At 41.6% G+C, this 20,016-nt stretch overlaps 1 protein-coding gene across 1 annotated transcript in view; it reads right to left on the bottom strand.

Annotated features, from left to right (window-relative positions):
- Window positions 1-18,851, bottom strand: part of slc6a8 (solute carrier family 6 member 8) — a 46,761-nt gene extending 27,910 nt beyond the window's left edge. Inside the window, exons 1-2 of the mRNA XM_085443397.1 lie at window positions 17,236-18,851; window positions 2,038-2,169 (exon numbers count right to left, since the gene is read on the bottom strand). Coding sequence (XP_085299523.1) covers window positions 2,038-2,169; window positions 17,236-17,593 — 490 coding nt within the window. The 5' untranslated portion in view covers window positions 17,594-18,851. The remainder of the gene's footprint in view (window positions 1-2,037; window positions 2,170-17,235) is intronic.
- Between the last annotated feature and the right edge of the window lie 1,165 nt (window positions 18,852-20,016).

Genomic DNA, 20,016 nt, shown 5'->3' with positions numbered 1-20,016 from the left:
GGGGAACTCCAGGCCTCAAGGGCTGGTGTCCTGCAGGTTTAACACCCTGGGTCAACACACCTCATTCAAATGATTAGTTCATTACAGGCTTCTGGAGAACTTCAAGACATGTTGAGGAGGTCATTTAGCCATTTAAATGAGCTGTGTTGGATCAAGGACACATCTAAACCCTGCAGGACATCAGAACTTGAGGCCTGGAGTTCCCTCGCCCCTGGGTTAACAGTAAAGAAATTTAATCTACAGAAAATTATAGAGGACATTGAAAAACAAATGCTAATGTAAAAAATGACAGGTTTGAAAGTAGAGAGAAATGTTTCCAAATCTTCTTGAACTCACAAAGACATAAAAGGCTGAAGTACTCAACCTTTAGGCAGATCAGACGCTGCTCATCTTTTCATTTAATCCAATTCAATTTTATTTATATAGCGCCAAATCACAACATAAGTCGCCTCAAGGCGCTTCATAAAGACTAAATAAAGAAATTAGAAGAAAAGGGCTTCAGGCAGAGCTGCAGAATAAACGTGTTTATATCAAATATTGACTTTTCATGTGTTTCCATGCATGTTTGGACATCTGTCTGCTACTATTTGAATGTATTTATTTTATTTTATTTAAGGTCCATCCTTGTATTTTCTAATATATAAAACTAAATCTGCCTGTGATTGGCTCGTTCTTTGCTCTGCTACATGCATCCTCATGCTCCTCCTGCTGCTCCATATTTAGCTCCAGTCCTGCTGAGACTCTCAGAACAGATGAATGAGCTGTTGGTGTTGACTGTTGGTGTTGCTCCCTGTAACTGTATCAGACTGAATGAATGTGAAGGCGGAGCTCTGTCAATACTGCACTAAAGGTCAAAGGGAGGCCGGTGTAGTAAAGTTAGCTACTGATAGAGCCGAAGAGTCATGTGGTCCCCTGTAAAGATCAGCCCTCTGAAAAATGCAGTGTGCAAGCGTTATTAAGTGGTACAAGACGTGCATTATTACTGAGTGTGTGTGTGTGTGTGTGTGTGTGTGTGTGTGTGTGTGTAATACTCGTGTTGTGGGGCCATAAATATAGTTAAATAGTCACATTATGAGGACATCATGATAAATGATAAAATTTTATGGTAAAGAGATGTTTATGGTTAAGGATAAGTTGAAGGTCAAGTTTAGTTAAAGGAAACGAGCACATTCACAAATGCACAGTCTGTGTGTGTGTGTGTGTGTGTGTGTGTGTGTGTGTGTGTGTGTGTGTGTGTGCAGTTTTCCAGACGGGTGTGGAGTCACGTACAGCAGATCTCAGATTACCACCTGCAGATAAACCTCCACAGAAAGCTGAATGTGCGCTCACAGACTGACGTGTCAGACTCACCCGCTCATAAGGATCGGCCAACAACATTTCTACTGACCTAAATCTGACGACACGGTGCCTTTATTCAGTCTTTGAATGTAATATTCTTAAATATCTTTGGTCTGTTTGTAAAGCCTGACGACAGGTTTGCACTTGAAGCCAACAGAGTCTGCAGCGGCACACCCAGGACTTTTTTTTCCCCAGTGGGGGATTTTAGGAATAACGAAATCTTCAGAAATTAAAAACAGGGAAGGAAAACTTATGAGATGCTTGTGATTGTGAACAATCGAACCATGACTGTATTTATGCTCTGTCCTTTGATCTATGACAGACATTCTGGTTTTCAAACATTTCTGTAACTTTAGGTCCAACTCATCTCCTTCGTTTGGATTTTAAGGCTTCTGCAGCTGCATATCTCATTATTATTCACTGAAAAGCATGACAATGCAGTGATTAGCAGTGGAATTTATAATCTGATCAAATCTTATAATGGTAATAAAAAAAACAAAAAACACACACACATATTGATACACAGCAAGAAAACTTCCCATGATCAGATTAATGGGCCAAATATTCCAAAGGCTACGCTGCAGAGGTGGAATTATAAAATTTCACTTAAAAAAAAAAAAAAAATGTAAAAGTAGTTAAAGTCCTACTAAAGTGTTTTGTTTTGGTAAATGTAAAGTCCCACTTTGTGGCGTACTGCACCTTTAAACAGCGGCGCGATGTTCCAGACGTTGATGCTTCCTGCTTTCATGAACTGACCGAGAGAGATCTCTAGGAAGAAGATGGGGATTCCTCCAACGAACACAATCAGCAGGTAGGGGATCAGAAAAACACCTGTGGGAGACAGAGTCATCGGTGATGACGTGTTCAGGGACGTTCAGACATCTGAAAACTCTAACCGTTCTGTTACTGTTGCACAAGAAAATCTTCTTCAAAATCAAGAGTTTTCTCACAGCATGTAGATGCGCTGCTTATTATATAGTTTCAGTTTTCCTGTTCATGAAATTTCAGCAAAAACCTGCAGTTCTTCTAACAGCCACCTGAATGGGTCAGTACGAGTCTTCTTGAAACCCTCACAGTGGAAGCATGTTTACAGCCTCACACACAGTTTCAGCCTGCGTTACATCTGCACAGTGGATGATTTTTTTTAATAACTCAAAGACTTTTGTGATGTTTGCCTTATTGAGCCATTTTATTCCATAGAGCCGTTCGGTTTTGTCATAATCACCTTTTCCCTTCTATATTTTTATTTCTGGAGTTGCTTTATTAAATTATTGCTTTCTGCTTAATTGGACTTTCTTTTATGGAATTTTAAACATATTTAACCTTTTGATTTTGTCGCACTGGATTTTATTTAACTGAGATATAAAAAACTAAAGCGAATTAGAGTAACTTGTGTTTAGAGCTGTTGAGATAGATTATCTATCTTGTTTGATTATTTCACAAGTTTCTGACCTAAAATAAAGACTATGACTATTCAGTCATAAATAATTTGTTTCTACTTGAGATTCTCCAAATGTTAATGTTTTAACAAAAAAGGCAATAATCTTCTTTAAAGTTATTTTGAATCAATCAATAAATCTTCATTTCTGCATGTTAGGCTCAGCTGCATGTCTATAATCATAAAATCAAACAAAATTATTTTGCTTCTCAAACATTTTAACGACTAAATCTTTCATTTGTTTTCTTTTGAGCAGAAATCGGCTCCTGTATGATGTTTTAATGTGACTGAATGAAGTGTAACATGAACCGTACATGTTAGAATCACATTTTAATGCTTTGGCAGTGATGAATTATTGATGGATCTAAAGAAACAGTGAATGAATGAGTTTCCTCTCCTTCACTCTGAACTGCAGCGAGAGACATGAATGAACAATTATGCTTCCTCTTCACTCTCTCGCTCCGACTTTGGTATTTTAATTGGCGTGATGGTGGATCCACACACACACACACACACACACACACACACACACACACACACACACACACACACACACACACACACACACACACACAAATATATATACACATACACAAACAGCAAGGGGTAACTGGGTCACACTGCCACCAGGAACTGGTATGAATGGAATCAAACTGGCATGACACTGGAGGGGTGAGAGAGAGAGCAGGGGGCAGAGAGGGGGGTGCTGTGTGCCAGCAGTTACATAACAGCGGCTGCCATTACGCTCTCAGCTCTTACACAAGGAGAAAGAGGGGTGGCCACTATCATCATATCATAACTGCAATGTTAAGGGAACAGCTCAGTGGTACTTTATTATGTTTACAACCAGTGTAGATGCTTTCTCCCACAGCAGCACTCTGATGGCAGCCACAACATTAAGTTTTTCCATTATTTTTCACATGAAATTGAACCCACAACATTAAACATTATTCAGATGTTTTTCCTGTCATAACAGTGTTCAATATACATGTGGTTAAAGTTTTAAACAAAGAGGAGGGTAAAATAAACTCCCTGTGAGTCACAAGATCAGTTTTATGTGGAGGTTTTAGTACTGTGCAAAGGTAGCTCGAGTAGCACGTGCACCTTGAGCTGATTTAGCTAGATCAGGCACAGCTGCAAGCTTCTTTGCAACCCACTTTCACCCCAGCTACACCTGTTATGTTGCATCTGATGTAATCAACGTGCATGGAAGTGTGGGAGATTTCAATATTGATCTTCCTTTGACTTTACTTGCAGAGTGAAATAATAAAGATGCACAGTAAAGAGCAGTGAGGGAAAGCTATGGTTATTGATTATTTATTTATAGCAGTTTTCCCTTCAGAGAAATCACTTGGTGAAAGTCGTTGAATGAATAAGCCTAATGTGATTTACTACATCTTTCAGTAGTCTGTTTACTGCTAATTGGACCATTATTTAAGATGAAAACAAAGTTTGGGCTTGATGTGCCTGCAGTAGTTTCTGATAAGAAGAGCAGCGACTGAGAACAGAGTGTGTGGAGAAAACACTGGGTTGTGTTCATTTACAGGAACGTTAGAGGGAAGCCTTATCAGAGCAGATTGAATGTTGTTCTTAATTTGTTTAATAAAATAAAGAAAACACAAAACTTCCAACTAGAAAGAGGTCGTGCAAGAGCAACGGGACCAAAACTTAATGCTACCCTTCAGTTTTTGGCCTCTGGTTCTTTTCAAGACATAATGAGGTTTTATGTTGTCCCTCAAACCTTTGCAAATATTTGACTTAATGACATTTAAACTGTCAGCACCACTGACTGTCCACGAGATTTTCCTCAGCTCATTGATCCTCATTGGAAATGGAAAGGTGGACATGTCTTTTTTTTTTCCCCAGAATTCTGACTTTAATTTTAGAATTCTGGAAAAGAAAAAACAAAAAAAGACGTGTGTGAAGGTTCTCAGTCATCCGGGTCATGGTTGTCTAAGGAGCTTGAAAGAAAATGACTGGACTTCTTTAAATTTCATGAAGATTAAATCTTAATCCTTAATCTTGGATTTTAACAGTTTTGTTGTTTAAGTTAAATAAACAAGTCGCGTTGTCTAGCTGTTTTGCACAAAAACATATTGATTTCAGATTCTCCACCCATCAATCCTTCAATCGTCTTCATAAAACAAAAAATATTAGTAAATATTGAACATTCAAGTTCATAGTAAACTCTTTCAGTTTGCCGTCTCTCTATGAAGAGATCTGAAGTGCCACCTAACTGTACGACCTTGATCAACTGTTCTGTCCAGGGTGTGCAAGTCTTTTAACCAGACCAGCCATCTTTTAAAGCAAAGCACGGCCACTGATTCGGTTTTTACGGTAGAGCTTGCTATAAGCCAGAACAGGAGCAGGTAATGTGAGGTAGTGAGGAATTAACCTGGGCTGACTGCACCGTGCTCAGCTGCTACAGTTACATCATTCCAGGTTATGTCACTTAAAATGTAACCTGCCTGTACAGCTGTGAGACAAACATGAGAAAACCCTGCCTGAATAAACACACCTCAGGTCATTATATTTCAACATTAAAACCTTCATTATAAAAGAAAAATCATAAAAATGCAGTTGTGGATTTAGCCTGATTGAATACCTGCTCATTAAAACAACAAATATTTGAGTTGAGGTCATCTTTAAATAATAATAATAATAATAATAATGCTCTAGATCGTTAAAAAGCTGTAATCATTGTGTCCATTCAGAGAATAATGCCCGTATGCTTCGTACACACACATACAGTGGGGCAAAAAAGTATTTAGTCAGCCACCGATTGTGCAAGTTCCCCCACCTAAAATGATGACAGAGGTCAGTAATTTGCACCAGAGGTACACTTCAACTGTGAGAGACAGAATGTGAAAAAAAAATCCATGAATCCACATGGTAGGATTTGTAAAGAATTTATTCGTAAATCAGGGTGGAAAATAAGTATTTGGTCACCTCAAACAAGGAAAATCTCTGGCTCTCACAGACCTGTAACGTCTTCTGTAAGAAGCTTTTCTGTCCCCCACTCGTTACCTGTATGAATGGCACCTGTTTGAACTCATCATCTGTATAAAAGACACCTGTCCACAGCCTCAAACAGTCAGACTCCAAACTCCGCCATGGCCAAGACCAAAGAGCTTTCGAAGGACACCAGGAAAAGTATTGTAGACCTGCACCAGACTGGGAAGAGTGAATCTACAATAGGCAAGCAGCTTGGTGTGAAAAAAATCAACTGTGGGAGCAATCATCAGAAAATGGAAGACATACAAGACCACTGATAATCTCCCTCGATCTGGGGCTCCACGCAAGATCTCATCCCGTGGGGTCAAAATGATCATGAGAACGGTGAGCAAAGATCCCAGAACCACACGGGGGGACCTGGTGAATGAGCTGCAGAGAGCTGGGACCAAAGTAACAAAGGTCACCATCAGTAACACACTACAACGGCAGGGAATCAAATCCCGCAGTGCCAGACGTGTTCCGCTGCTGAAGCCAGTGCATGTCCAGGCCCGTCTGAAGTTTGCCAGAGAGCACATGGATGATACAGCAGAGGATTGGGAGAATGTCATGTGGTCAGATGAAACCAAAGTAGAACTTTTTGGTATAAACTCAACTCGTCGTGTTTGGAGGAAGAAGAATACTGAGTTGCATCCCAAGAACACCATACCTACTGTGAAGCATGGGGGTGGAAACATCATGCTATGGGGCTGTTTTTCTGCCAAGGGGACAGGACGACTGATCCGTGTTAAGGACAGAATGAATGGGGCCATGTATCGTGAGATTTTGAGCCAAAACCTCCTTCCATCAGTGAGAACTTTGAAGATGAAACGAGGCTGGATGACACACCGCCCGGGCAACAAAGGAGTGGCTCCGTAAGAAGCATTTGAATGTCCTGGAGTGGCCTAGCCAGTCTCCAGACCTCAACCCCATAGAAAATCTGTGGCGGGAGTTGAAAGTCCGTGTTGCTCGGCGACAGCCCCAAAACATCACTGCTCTCGAGAAGATCTGCATGGAGGAATGGGCCAAAATACCAGCTACTGTGTGTGCAAACCTGGTAAAGACCTATAGTAAACGTTTGACCTCTGTTATTGCCAACAAAGGTTATGTTACAAAGTATTGAGTTGTATTTTTGTTATTGACCAAATACTTATTTTCCACCCTGATTTACGAATAAATTCTTTACAAATCCTACCATGTGGATTCATGGATTTTTTTTTCACATTCTGTCTCTCACAGTTGAAGTGTACCTCTGGTGCAAATTACTGACCTCTGTCATCATTTTAGGTGGGGGAACTTGCACAATCGGTGGCTGACTAAATACTTTTTTGCCCCACTGTATGTGTTATTCTATCACTGTGAGGACCCTGGCTTACACCATGCATAGCTAGTATTCTAATCTATAGCCTAAAAATAGGTTTGAACCCTCAAACAGCTCAACTAAATGTTGAGCTTACATATTTAAAACTGTATATCCACAGATGTCCACACAAATGTCCTCCGGAAAACAAAGTCACAGTATCCATCATTCCCTAAAAATGTCTGTACTTTTAAAAGCTGTTCACAATGTTGACAAATGTCCTCGCAGTATCTAAATCTACATGTCTACAAGATTTGTCCAATTTTCACCAATGTCCTCACAATAATTGGAAAAAAAATGCTCACAATAGCTTAAACTTGATCCCCACTATTAAAAAATATCTATCACTATCCAACAAGGCCTTTGATGTAAGGCCTTTTCCAAAGATGCCCTCACTTTCTAAAACTGTCCACTGTGCTGACAAATATCTTCATTATCCAAAACCGTCCACATTTTTCACAAATGTCCTCATAATATCTAAAACCTCCACTGGTCCTCACAATGACACACAAACAGGTGCACACCACCAGCTCTCAGAGTGAGGCTGCTTCACATGCAGCTCACATCACCGCTGATGACGTATGAGACGCACGACAGGTTGAATGACGCCAACCTGATGAATGACGCAAGCCCGAGTGAATCAACGTGGGTTAGCGAAGGCCTGCTGCCGCTCATAGTCAAACACTGTTCTGTTGTGTTAGCCAAGGTTAGCTTAGCATGAAAACACACAAGCTGCTAGTGAGTCATGACTGCAGAGAGAGAGAGGATGGAGGAAGGGGGAGGGTCGGCTATGCCAGCAGCTCGCTAAAAATTCCCCCCCCCCCCCCACACACACACACGGTCAGAGCTAAGTGGTGTAATGCTGTTAGCTCATCAGTAACTCAGTGTTAATGGGATTACAGAGTACTATAGCCTCATCACAGTCAGCTGCACTGAAACACACCAACTTAACTTTGCATTAAGCAATGTGATAATAAGATGCTTCATTTCAATTTTAAAGTTCCAGGCGTTTGACGGCTCCAAAACATTTTTACAGATTGTTTGTACTCTATTGGCCAAAACTCAGATTACGCATTAAAAAAAAAAATTATTTTGAAGGAAGACTGAATACAGTTTGCAGGAGATGTGCAGTCAGATCAAAGCGAAAAAGCTTTTTGAGAAAATACCATTAGAAGAAAATTAAATGTATTATTTGAACAATTATCAGCATTGAGCAGCTCGGTCGGTTTAGTAGATCCAGCTAGCGAAAGTAAAGTTATTCTAAAACAACAGTTCGATTTTAAATCATCTTCTATGGAGATTCTGATTTTCAAATTGAGTTAGAGCTGCCGCAGATAAATCCCGATCAAAGTAAGCTGGGCCAAGTTTGTCTGTCAGGTCATTTAGTTAGCTGACAATGAACCGCCGGTCAGTGAGAATCGATTTTTCAGACTGATAGCATCAGAGATGGTGGAAGTCGCCAGCAGTGCATAAACTAACCAATCTGACAAGATTCAAGAGTCCTACTGACGAGATTCTTCAGTCCAGCCTTCTACCACTGATGAGATTCTGTCGTCTAATCTTTGGCTAATGACAAGATTCAAGAGTCCAGCTTTTGACTACTGATTAGATTGTACAATCTTGCCTTTGACCTCTCTGTATCTAGAATATAATTCTAGAATCTTATTTTACCTTGACATTTAGCCAAACTGATGATAACCCACAGCAGACACACACATGCACAAAACTGTAGCTACACATGGAAACACATTACCAAAATGTTAGAGGCAGACATTATGTTATGTCGTTGGGAAAACATCAAAGAAATGTGTAAAGTTTGTATAAATGCTTATTGCTCGTTGCATGAAAGTCACATGTTGTGTTAAAAAAATACATATTAGCTTTTGTGCAGTTGTTTGCAGTTCAATCAATTACCAAGATTTCAGGATGATTACATGAGTAACCACAGGACTGACAGTTAAAAGGTCCAACGTGAAAAAGGGCATAATATCACCCTGTGCTGTGGTAGCGTCACCTAACGTGTCCCACACGTGGTCAGTTCAGAGTTGAAAGTAAGTCAGAAACAAATAGAGCCACAGCTGCAGTTACCTCGCTAAGCTGCAGCGCTACAGTTAGCTAGCTAAGCTGGTTAATCCGAGGTAAGTCAGTGGGCTAAGCACTGACGTGCTGAGGGACTGACAGACTGATAACAGGGCTAATGACAGAGCAGGAGATTCGTCATTGCCCTGATAACTTCCAATTCGTATCTGAATGAATTGTGCAGGTCTATGTGTCTCTACTGTTCACTAACACACCTGAGAAAAAACACTCCAACACTCTTAATCTGTGGTTGTCTGCTGCTATGTTGACCTTTTAGACAAACATTTAAACTTCCATCCATCCAGCTTGTCCAGGGTTTCCCAGGCCAGCCGAGAGATATAATCGCTCCGGTGTGTCCTGGGTCTGCCTGGGGGCCTCCTCTCGGTGGGATATGCCCAGAAAACCTCACCCAGGAGGCGCCCAGGAGGCAGCCTCGTCTTCAGCTTGGTCTGCTCAAGCAGCTCACTGTAACATTTCCATTAGTGATGTGGACCATCTCCTCTTATCTGCCATGTATGAGAAAGGGCAACTGTGTGAAAGCAGCTTAAGTATCATCCAAATCGGCCTCATTACAGGTTTATGAACTGTTATTCAATCTGCCAACTCACCGATAAAAGGTCAATTATTGTGTGAGTGCAGATATTATGTTTGCTACTTAAATAAGGCTCAGTAACACGAGAAGTGGGAGTGACTATAGCAGGCTAAAATCAAATAGAGATAAGCCTAAATTCAACTGATTTTCCAAACTGCAAACACCAACTGATCAAATATTTTTATTTCTGACATACATGAAACATTTCAGTGAAACATCAGTGCCGACGTTTGGTTTGTCAATAGAAACATCCTGAACACGTCTGGTAAAAATGTTTTGGGTCTCTTTCACAACTGTGACATTTCTTATTATTATAGATTTTGTTTGGAAGTTAAACTAGTTAATACAAAAAGAGGGAAAGATATAGATTATTATTAAATAATTGCACATGACTTAGTGAAAGTATATAATATACATGCTCACATGGAAACAGTTCATTAAAATAGGAATATAGATTTTATCCTTGTAGTACCTGGTCCAAGTATCATTAATTAGCTCAAAATTCTCTATAGCTGATATCAAACATACAAACCTCCAGCTAATTGACTCATCAGTCACTTTGATTGCATAAAACTACACACACAGTGAGATAACAGGTTCCTGTCTACTTACCAGGAGCCTCAGTGACATCACACAAACACTAGCTGCCAAATTCTAACCTCAGCTCGGCTGAAATTAGACTCGCCCACATTAACTGAGCAGAGAGAAAGATCCATAACATGACTCAACGAACAGCTGAAGGCCGTAAAAAAATAAGAAAAATATTGTAGAAATCAAATACCAAACAATTCTGTGTCTAAATCGAGGTTTATATGAGTTTCATAAAAAAAATTATAAAAAGTCCTCATCACTGATGGAAGTAATTTCTGTACTGGACCATCAAGACCACGTTGAGCCTTTGGAACATCCTGAAGAAATGTTCAGGATGTTCAGGATTACTACTTCTTTCAGGAAACTCTGACTTGCACGTTTCAGGACTTCAAAGAAGATCATCCTAAAAGTCCCTCCATCTGCAACCACTTCAAAAGTGAACATGAACATTTTAACTATTCTATTCAATACAGTTTTGTTTATAAAGCTTAATCAAGCTTAGTTGTAAAGACTCTACAATAGCACGGAGAAATCATCAACAATCATATGACACCCTATGAGCAAGTACTTAGTGACAGTAGGAAGGAAGAACTCCCTTTTAACAGGAAGAAACCTCCGGCAGAACGAGGGAGGGGCGGTCATCTGCCGTGGGGGTGAGACAAAGGACACATTGTGGAAGAGAGCCAGAGATTATTCATAATAACTATTGATTAAATACAGAGAGGTGTATAAATGTATAAACACACAGAGACTGAAGAAGAAACACCCAGTGCATCATGGGAATCCCCCAGCAGCCTACACCTATAGCAGCATAACTAAGGGAGGACTCAGGGTCACCTGGTCCAGCCCTAACTATATGCTTTAGCAAAAAGGAAAGTTTGAAGCCTAATCTTAAAAGTAGAGATAGTGTCTGTCTCCTGAATCCAGGAGAGGAGAGGAGAGGAGAGGAGAGGAGAGGAGGAGGAGCAAGCTCTGTCAACAGGATTAAAAGATTACAGGCCACTCCTGTTAATCTCAGGTCCACGTGGTGAGAGGGATGATGATGTCACATTTGGCAGGGAAACACACCCGCACACAAAATCTGTATCCAACGTTGACTTCCGACCCTGACACCTCACCAAAAAAAACGTTCCCATGGAGACATGAAGCAGAGCAGGAACAATCACTTCTGATCAGATCAATCAGACTGCTTGACTACAGAGCAGATCAATACTGCAGTAACTGGAGAATGGTCAAATAAACAGCTGACCTCCCTGTTTCCAAACAAGCTTAATTATGCAGTTTGTTTATTATTCCAGGGTCTTTTCCAGCATTTGATATGTTGTTTATTTATCAGATATACAGAGTTTAAATGATTAGCAAATAATTGCATTTTGCAGGACCCTTGGAAAACCTAAATGTTCCAGAAAAATCTTTCTTAGGTTCTAGTATAATCTCAACCAACCTTGCAAATGCTCCCAGGACCACCAAAAACCACAGCAGCACCATTGGAGGCCTTTGGTTGAACCCTGGGAGAATTTCTAGGACTTATGGAGTCTCAAATCAACAGCACCCTTAGAAAACCATCAAGAACTCCTGCAACATTTTCACTGACCTTTCCAGGTCTTCTGCCTTCAACTCAATGTCCTTCTAAAATTAAAACACTGAAATGTCTCGTATAACATCCGCAGCATCCTCCTCAATGATCTGTGGAAGCTAGAAGTCATTCTTTGAAAGATCCCAATGGTACCCTGGAACACCTTCAAGGACCCTTGGCACATTTTCACTGACCTTTGGTAAGTCTTTAGGCACTCGGAGAATCCCCTCAAGGATCCCGGTACCCTCTTCTTAACCCTTTCAATTCTACAGAAAGAATTAGAGAAAGGGAAGTCATAATATTCATCACCAAACTGAACCTTGAAATGATCCACTTCTCATGCACACAAACGTTCACAAACAACAGCTTGGACAAAATGTCCTCGCTGAGAATATTTTAAACTACAGCCGGTCCTCTCAAAGACAGAAGAGGCGCACACAGACGGACGAGCGATCTGAAGGACAGAACTGATCTGTGAAGATGAAACTGAGCTGCAGGTCATTTTATAATCACTGAAGCAGAGAATGATTGTGTGTGTGTGTGTGTGTGTGTGTGTCCTTGGTAGGGTGACTGCAGCATGAACACGCTCTGCAGGATAATAAATCTAAGTGACTTGGATTTATTGGACAACGAAGACAGAAAGGACAGAAAAGGATAGAGGACAGAGGGAATGAGGGAAGGACACAAAGGAGTGAAAGGAAGGATGTAAAACACAACATTTACTCAGCTAAAAGTAGAAAGTAGCCTGTAAAACATTTTTATTTAACATATAGAAACTTTCCCTTACTGATAATGGAGGAAACTGCCATTTGTCCCTTTTTGTCTAACTCGATGACCGTTCATCTGATCCACTTTAAACTAGGGCTCACCCTCACCCTCTGGGGACGAGGGTGAGCTCACTACCATATTTGAGGTCGTTCGGATGAGGAGTTTTCTCATTTTTGCTAAAAGTTTCTCATGTGACCGTTATCTGTACTAGAAATTCTATTTAATGCTTTGCCAAGCCTCTTAACATCCAAGATTCACCTCATTTCACCTTCAGTCATCTTAAACTGACCTAACTCTAGCTAACCTCAACAACAAGATCTTGAAGCAGTGTTTTTAAAAAAAAAAACCAAAGGCTGGCCAAACAATTGTTTTATAAAATTTTGTCTGTCTGATGTAAAACTCAAACACGTATCTCACAAAGATATTTGGGAATATTTAATTCATAACGTGTGTGTTAGCTTCCTGGATGAGCGATTCTGCAGGTTCTGCACATCAGCGAGTGTCTTTTTAGCCGACCTCTTTTTGAAACAGGAACTTTGCGTTTGTCTGCATGTGACACGTTTATGGGTCGTCCGGATACTGTAGCTACAAAAACCTGGCCTTAGTCTACAGCTTAGTCTACGCAACAGCAAATCGAGACGAGATCAGTTATGAATATTTAACCTTCTTCCTCAGAACAGCTTTAAAAGAATAAAGCGGAAAAATTGATAAAACAGCTACAGACCAGACTGTAAAGCTGAATGAATAATTTAACCAGATACTGTTAAAGATTAACAGGAGGAATAAACAGCAACAAATATTTTAAACAAAAAAAGGAGAGCTGCACATGTTTGCAGGGAGTGTCACGCACTAACACAAAATACTGCATGTGCGCATTTTCCCATAGACAAGTTACAACAATGAGCGATTCGGCTGATTGATCGTGAATATGCAATAACATTACAAGACCGTCCGGTTTACAGAAACGACACAAGAGCACTAAGAGAGCGTGAATGGCGAGGGCCGATGTCAGCATCGGTAAAATGGAAATCTAGTGTAGCACGTTAATCTTTTTGTGTCTTATAATGGTGTATACCCTTGTGTGTCCTCGGGTCAAAAATGACCCCAGGTGTATGGCAAACAAGTGTATGGGAATCCCGAGGACACTACAAGGATTAACAAAATAATCCGATCAAAGAAAGCGTTTATGCCGATCAATGGCTGATGTATTGATTTAAAGTGTCGAGATGATCCAATAGAAACTAAAGCTGTTTCCTAATTCATGTGAACCATGAAACTTTATTTTATTATTATTACCTATTTGATTGAAGCAGAATTGGCTAAAATCCTTCTATAAACTGTAAAAACTTGACATTTTATTGTCTGTTCATGCAGTGTGGGATGTTTGCAAAATCGCCTCCCGAGGTCTTGTTGTGAAGTTTGAAGATGATCCATAAAACATTATGGGTAATATAAAGTTTTATGTTGGCCTTGACCAGATTTACACCCAAATTAAATCTGCTCGAGCTGTTATTGATAGCTAATAGAAAATTTAACCGTGATATCTTGAAAACTGTGGATGTTAGACTGTGAACGAACAAACGAGCAGACAGAAGTGATTGCATGGCCCCTCCCTTCTTGTGGAGAAAACAACCTTTAGGAAAATCAGGTCTTTACAGTTTTCAAGATTCGGCTTCAACACTGATCACATGTCCGCCTGATGGGGACGTCTCAGAGGTGCAACGTGTGCATAAAGTGCTGATTGCACATCTTAAATCAGAGTCAGCGACTAAACACAGGAATGATGCGTTCAGACCAAACGCGATGGAGCGTGTGTGCAGTGCGTTTACCTCGTGTTCTGATATGAAATGCTACACCGTGATTTGCATGCAAGTTACAATAATCAGCTGAAGGTGCACAAAGTCACCAGGTTTACACACAGAGTCAAACAAACTAAATGTGGAGACGTCATCTGAAATTTTAATGCATCCTACAAAATAAACCGTCTATGGAGGTGACAGGTTTGGCTTTTTGTGTTTTCTTAGGACAAATGAATGTAATTTATCTTTCTCTGCTGACTTGCTGAACAACATTTGGTTTCGTGGCCTTTTTGACAGTCTTCTTAGACTCGCACATTCCCTTTTTAAGCTATTGTTTGCCATTTTCTCTCGTTTCCTGATTGCAAAAGTCAGAAGAAAGAAAGTTAGCCTAAAAGGGAGAGGAGCTAAACCAGGGAGTGTGACAAGGACCAGTATAAGGCAAAGAAGGATGATTTTGAGCAGTGAGTCACACAAAGCTACTCTAGCAGTTAAAATGTTAAAATGAGCTGGAAATAAAAACCTAACAGGTCCTGCTTAGAGTGTCTCTGGAATGCTTTTTTTCATTAACAATCATGTTACTAATTAACCTAATCAGCTCTGAGATGTTCTACCTGGTGTTTTTAATCATTACACAGCTTTTACAGTCTTCTGTTGAACCCTGTGGTTTCCATTAAACAGTTGTTAACACACAGTCGTCTCTCAAAGACGAAGGCAATAACTGAGGCTGCTGACAAGGCTGAAAAAGCACCAGAATGATCCTTTAACTTTGGTTTCAGATGTGAAGCAGGTGACCTTTACAGAGTCACATGACGACGGTCTGCAATGTGAGAGCTGAACTTCTTCTCTTCGCTCTCTGTGATTTAAGCCTGACCTCCTCCTCTTCCTCCTCCTCTCTGCGAACATTCAGACCTTTCCCGTCTCTCCTCCTCTCCGTCCAGCTCAGACTGGTCGACTGTGTGAACGAGACCTTTGCAGGTGAAAGGATCCAACTTTTTTCTCCTTTCTTTCTCTGCTGCTAAAGTTCAGCTTTGACAGAACAAACAGAGGTGATGAATCCACCTGCTGACACCTCCTCTACTCCCAAAAAACCTTCATTTGAATTAAATAGTTTTTAATTAAACTGGGAGAAAAACGCCTAAAACCACATCTGTAAGTGTCCAACGAGCCCAAAAGAATTCAGTTTGGAGTGACTTAAAAATAAAGTAATCAATTGTAATCAATTTATAAATCTATGATCAAACAAAACAGAAAACGAAGCTTTACAAACGTTTTTGTGACTTCATTGATATACGTTTAGATTATTGATTAATGCGTCTAAAATTTGAGGATTTGCTGAATTTTAAAGCGCCTGAGCTCAAAGCAACTAGATTTCTTTTAAGATTATCGACAGACAGTCCTGGTATTTAAATACCAGTGCAGATGTGTAACTGTAACCACCACTGGATGTGAGGCTTGGAGATTCCTGGGTTTATCCATGTTTTTGAATCATTTCTCCTGTGATGCTAATTCCTTTCTTTTGAAATAAAGTTCCTTTGAATATAAGTCTTGCTTTCCTACATTTCACTGAGTCTCTTCAAACTGGAGAGAAGGTGACAACGTGCACGCAGGCGTCCATGCCCAGCCTCACGTTTACAATGTACCCTGCAGCAGCGTGCAGGAGCATCAGGCTCAATAAAAGTCAGTTAACTCGAGACACTCACACACACAGTTGTATTATATATGGTAAAAGGCATCACGTGCAGTAACAGTATCTCCCTCTATGCCTGCTGTGGTTCTTTACACACACACACACACACACACACACACACACACACACACACACACACACACACACGTTACTGTGCTGGAAGCTGATCGGCTGAACCTGCTGCTGTCACTCTGATCAATAACACACATGTCGCTGCCACCATCCAAACACATGCAGCCAATTATGTCACTGAGAAGCTGAGTCCAAGCCTCTCTACGGCAAACCACGCCCCCTGGTATTTTAGCTCCTCCCCCATCAGCTACAAATTTAATTATTCAGTAAAATAATCTGAGATTCAAACAGCTGGTTTGAATGACATAAGGAAAAGTTCGGAAAGGAAAAGTTTATTTTTGATGTTTTTCAGCTCCAGCGCCACGCCACAGTTAGACTGAACTTCCTGTTCTGTCCTGGACTCACCTGAAGGTGAACTGAAACCTACACTGACCTGTGAGGAGGATAAAATTCTGGATGTTCTCTGACATCAGCACAAACACAGAGGAGGAGTCATTTTGGGGAGTGGGATAATGCTGGCCCACCTCATTTCTAAAGTGAAAAGACTTTAAAGCTTTCATTTTTCTCTTAAGCTATTATTTATCTTCTTTGTACAGCTTCAAACATGCAGCATGTGTGTTTTAATCCCTAAAAAATGTCTGGTGGTGTCCAGCCTTCGAATGTGAACTTTTAAAAGTGGAAAATCTTCACACCCATGTACACAAACGTGAAGCTGTGGAAAAGATCTGCTTATAAAATTAAAATAAGCATTCCCGTTCACATCCAAGAGCACGAAAACTGGACAGTTTGTATCCACAAGCACAAATCTAAGAATCTGTGCTTGTGGATACCAGTAAAAAAGTGTCTGTCTCACTGGTTGTCTCACAGCAATCTTGCAGAAACCATTAGGTAAAGTGAGGATGTGCACATGCCCCGTACAGGTGTGTGTGTGTGGTGCATCTCACCTCCTCCGTTCTTGTAGCACAGGTAGGGGAACCGCCACACGTTTCCGAGTCCTACAGCAAAGCCCACGCAGGACATGATGAAGTCCATCTGTCGCGTCCAGGTTTCCCGCTCCTGGTAACCAGGCCCCGCTCCGTTGACCACACCACCTTTTTTGTCCTGTCCAACACAAGCAGTGCCCACCACTCCACCAGCGACGCCTGTCCCCGCCACTGTCAGCGGGACGAGGCTGCCATTAGCGGCCGCAGGGGCATAACCACTGCCACCGCCCCCATTAGAGAGAGTTATGGGGCTCTTTTTGGTCTCCTCCAGGAGAACCAGAGAGCAGGAGGAGGCTGGAAGAGCCTGCTTCTCCATCATTCACAGAATGGGAACCAGTCAGGAAGTGCTCCAAATATTCAGCCTCTGTATCCCCTTTAATTCCTGCAGGTTTTGTCTGCAATATCTCTTATTTCTGTTCAGGTGTTTCCCCACAGTTCCCACTCAGGCTAGCAGTCAGACCAGTAGGAATAGTCAGCAATGGTTCCCACTTAGAATCCCTTTATTTTCTTCAGATTTCAGTCTTTTTAAATCACTCCTAAACCCAGACACCAGTTAGATACCAGAAGGAATAATCAGCTGTGATTCCCACTTTAGAGTGTTTTAATTCCTGCAGATTATAATCCTTAAAGTCAGTTTCTCAGTCCAAAAAGCACTCAGATACCAGTCAGCAAAGGCTGGGTGGTGTTTTCCCTTTAATTTGGCTTTTTGTATTTTTAGAAGTCCCCAAAACTCAAGTCCAAGCAACCAGTCAGGTACCACATAAACCAGTAAAACACCAGTCCCCCTCAGCGTGCTGTTATTTTGAAGGTTTTGTCTCTTTAAAGACTGAGTTATTCTTCTCCTTTTAGTCTCACAGTCTCAGTTTTCCACACCTCGTGTTCACCTCCTCTCAGACTCCCACTAAACCAGCCAGCTGCCAGTTACAGACCAACAGTCACTCAGAGACAGCGGGTCAGGACCTTTATCCTCGGCCCCTCTCACTCTTCCTCACTCACAACCAGAAGAAACGTGATTCTTCCTCTGTGCCGCCGAGGATCCAGACTGTGGTCTTTTATTTATGACGCCAACTCTTTTTCAGATGATTTAATAATGTTTTTATTTTATTTTAATTTTTTTTTAAAAAGGAGGTCACAAATCCAGAAAGTCTATTGTTTAAAAAAAGGGGGGGGGGGGGGTTCTCGAATTACAGGGGTTTAATTTGAAAAATAAAATAAGAATAGAAATAAAAGAAAGGGAATTACACCGACGATCGGACAGCGACCTCAAAAACAATCCACGAAACACTTGAATGTGAGTCTGAAGAATCGCATGGGAACAGAGAGTCACGGAGGAGACGGCGGCCTGCTGGAAGACAGAGAGGACGGCGGAACCGAGAACAGTCCTATTATTCCCCTAAAAAATAATCAAAAAAGAAAAAAGAACCGGAGCTGCTCACGACTTCAGTCCCGGCGGCGACGCAGACTGTGGAGGAATTGCAGCAGCAGCTCCATCCGAGGAGGAAGAGCGCGTCCGGACCGAGGAGAGTGCGTCCCGCTGCGCAGAGCTGTCAGAGATCCCGGCGGAGTCGGTATTTAAAGTCTGTCAGTCCGTCAGGGACCAGCGGCTTTAAAAGGAGAAGCTGCCGCTCTGTGTGACGTCACGACAAATACCACGCCCCCCGATTGCCATTCCTCCCCTCTCCATCTCTACCTCCCTCTCTCTCTGACTTTCCTCCTTGTCCCCTCGCTCTTCTCCCCCTGTGCCCTCTCTCCTTTCCTCCTTCCTTCCTTTCCTCTTATCCTCCCCCTCTCTTTCACTTCTCCTTCTTTTTAACTCCTTTCTTCCCTTCATATCTTTCTCACCTCTTCTCTTCCTTCCCCGTCGCTTTTTCTCCCTCTTCTATTTACCCTCTGTGTCTCGCATCATTTTAACCATGTAACCATCATTTCTCCACCAGTCAGTCAGCTCCCTCATGGTGATAACTAGGCCTCAGCGCTTCTTGTGCTCTCGCTTATGCTTTGCACCACCGCTTTGCTCACCTGCAGCTTAATTACCTGGACGCTGGTCATATTGGCAAGATTCTCCTCACGTCTCTGCAGTCTAATCCTCGGATTCAAAACTACATACCATTTTCCCCCGCCTGTGGATCATCAGGAAGATAAGGCTGGCACCTCATTCACCCACTCACCTTTCAGACACTCATTTAGTTCTCCTCCCCAAGGCTTCATGACCTCTACCTCCACCAGTGAGCCCCCGAGATCAATATTCCTCTCACCTCCTGGTATTCACTCCTTCCTCCCAAGTCTAACTACACTCGCCCTCTGTTTGAGTGCCTTCATTGCTATCTTTGTGTTTATTATAAACTTGTAAATCACTGTTTCTGTTTGGTGTCTTTGCTTGGGTCCACTCCTATGTACTGGCCTCTGGGCCCCTTTGACAGATCTGACTTTTACAGTGAGGGTATCTGGTGGCTCAGTTACACTGTGGGGGAGGTGTGGGGCATTTTCCAGGTATGGTGTGGCACAGACATAGGACCTCTGGGGGTGTCCTGTGGCATCTGGCATTGTAATGCTGGCAGTAGATCCTTTGGAAGGGGTCTCAAAGGTAGTGTTCCTGCAGTAACTCAACAGACCACCAGGGGGCTGCAGAGCCCCAATAAAAGTTTAGAGGCACAGAAGGTGAATAAATACATCTGAGGAGAGGGAAGGGTAAACTTGTAAGAAACACTTCAGAAATTTCATCATGTGGCAGGAGTGCGCAGG

The sequence above is a fragment of the Copadichromis virginalis genome, linkage group LG20 (genome assembly GCF_057382275.1).
Source record: "Copadichromis virginalis isolate Kocher_CV1m ecotype Utaka linkage group LG20, C_Virginalis_male_GT1.1, whole genome shotgun sequence".
Taxonomy (NCBI): Eukaryota; Metazoa; Chordata; class Actinopteri; order Cichliformes; family Cichlidae; genus Copadichromis; species Copadichromis virginalis.
This window is presented reverse-complemented; position numbering and strand designations above follow the sequence as displayed.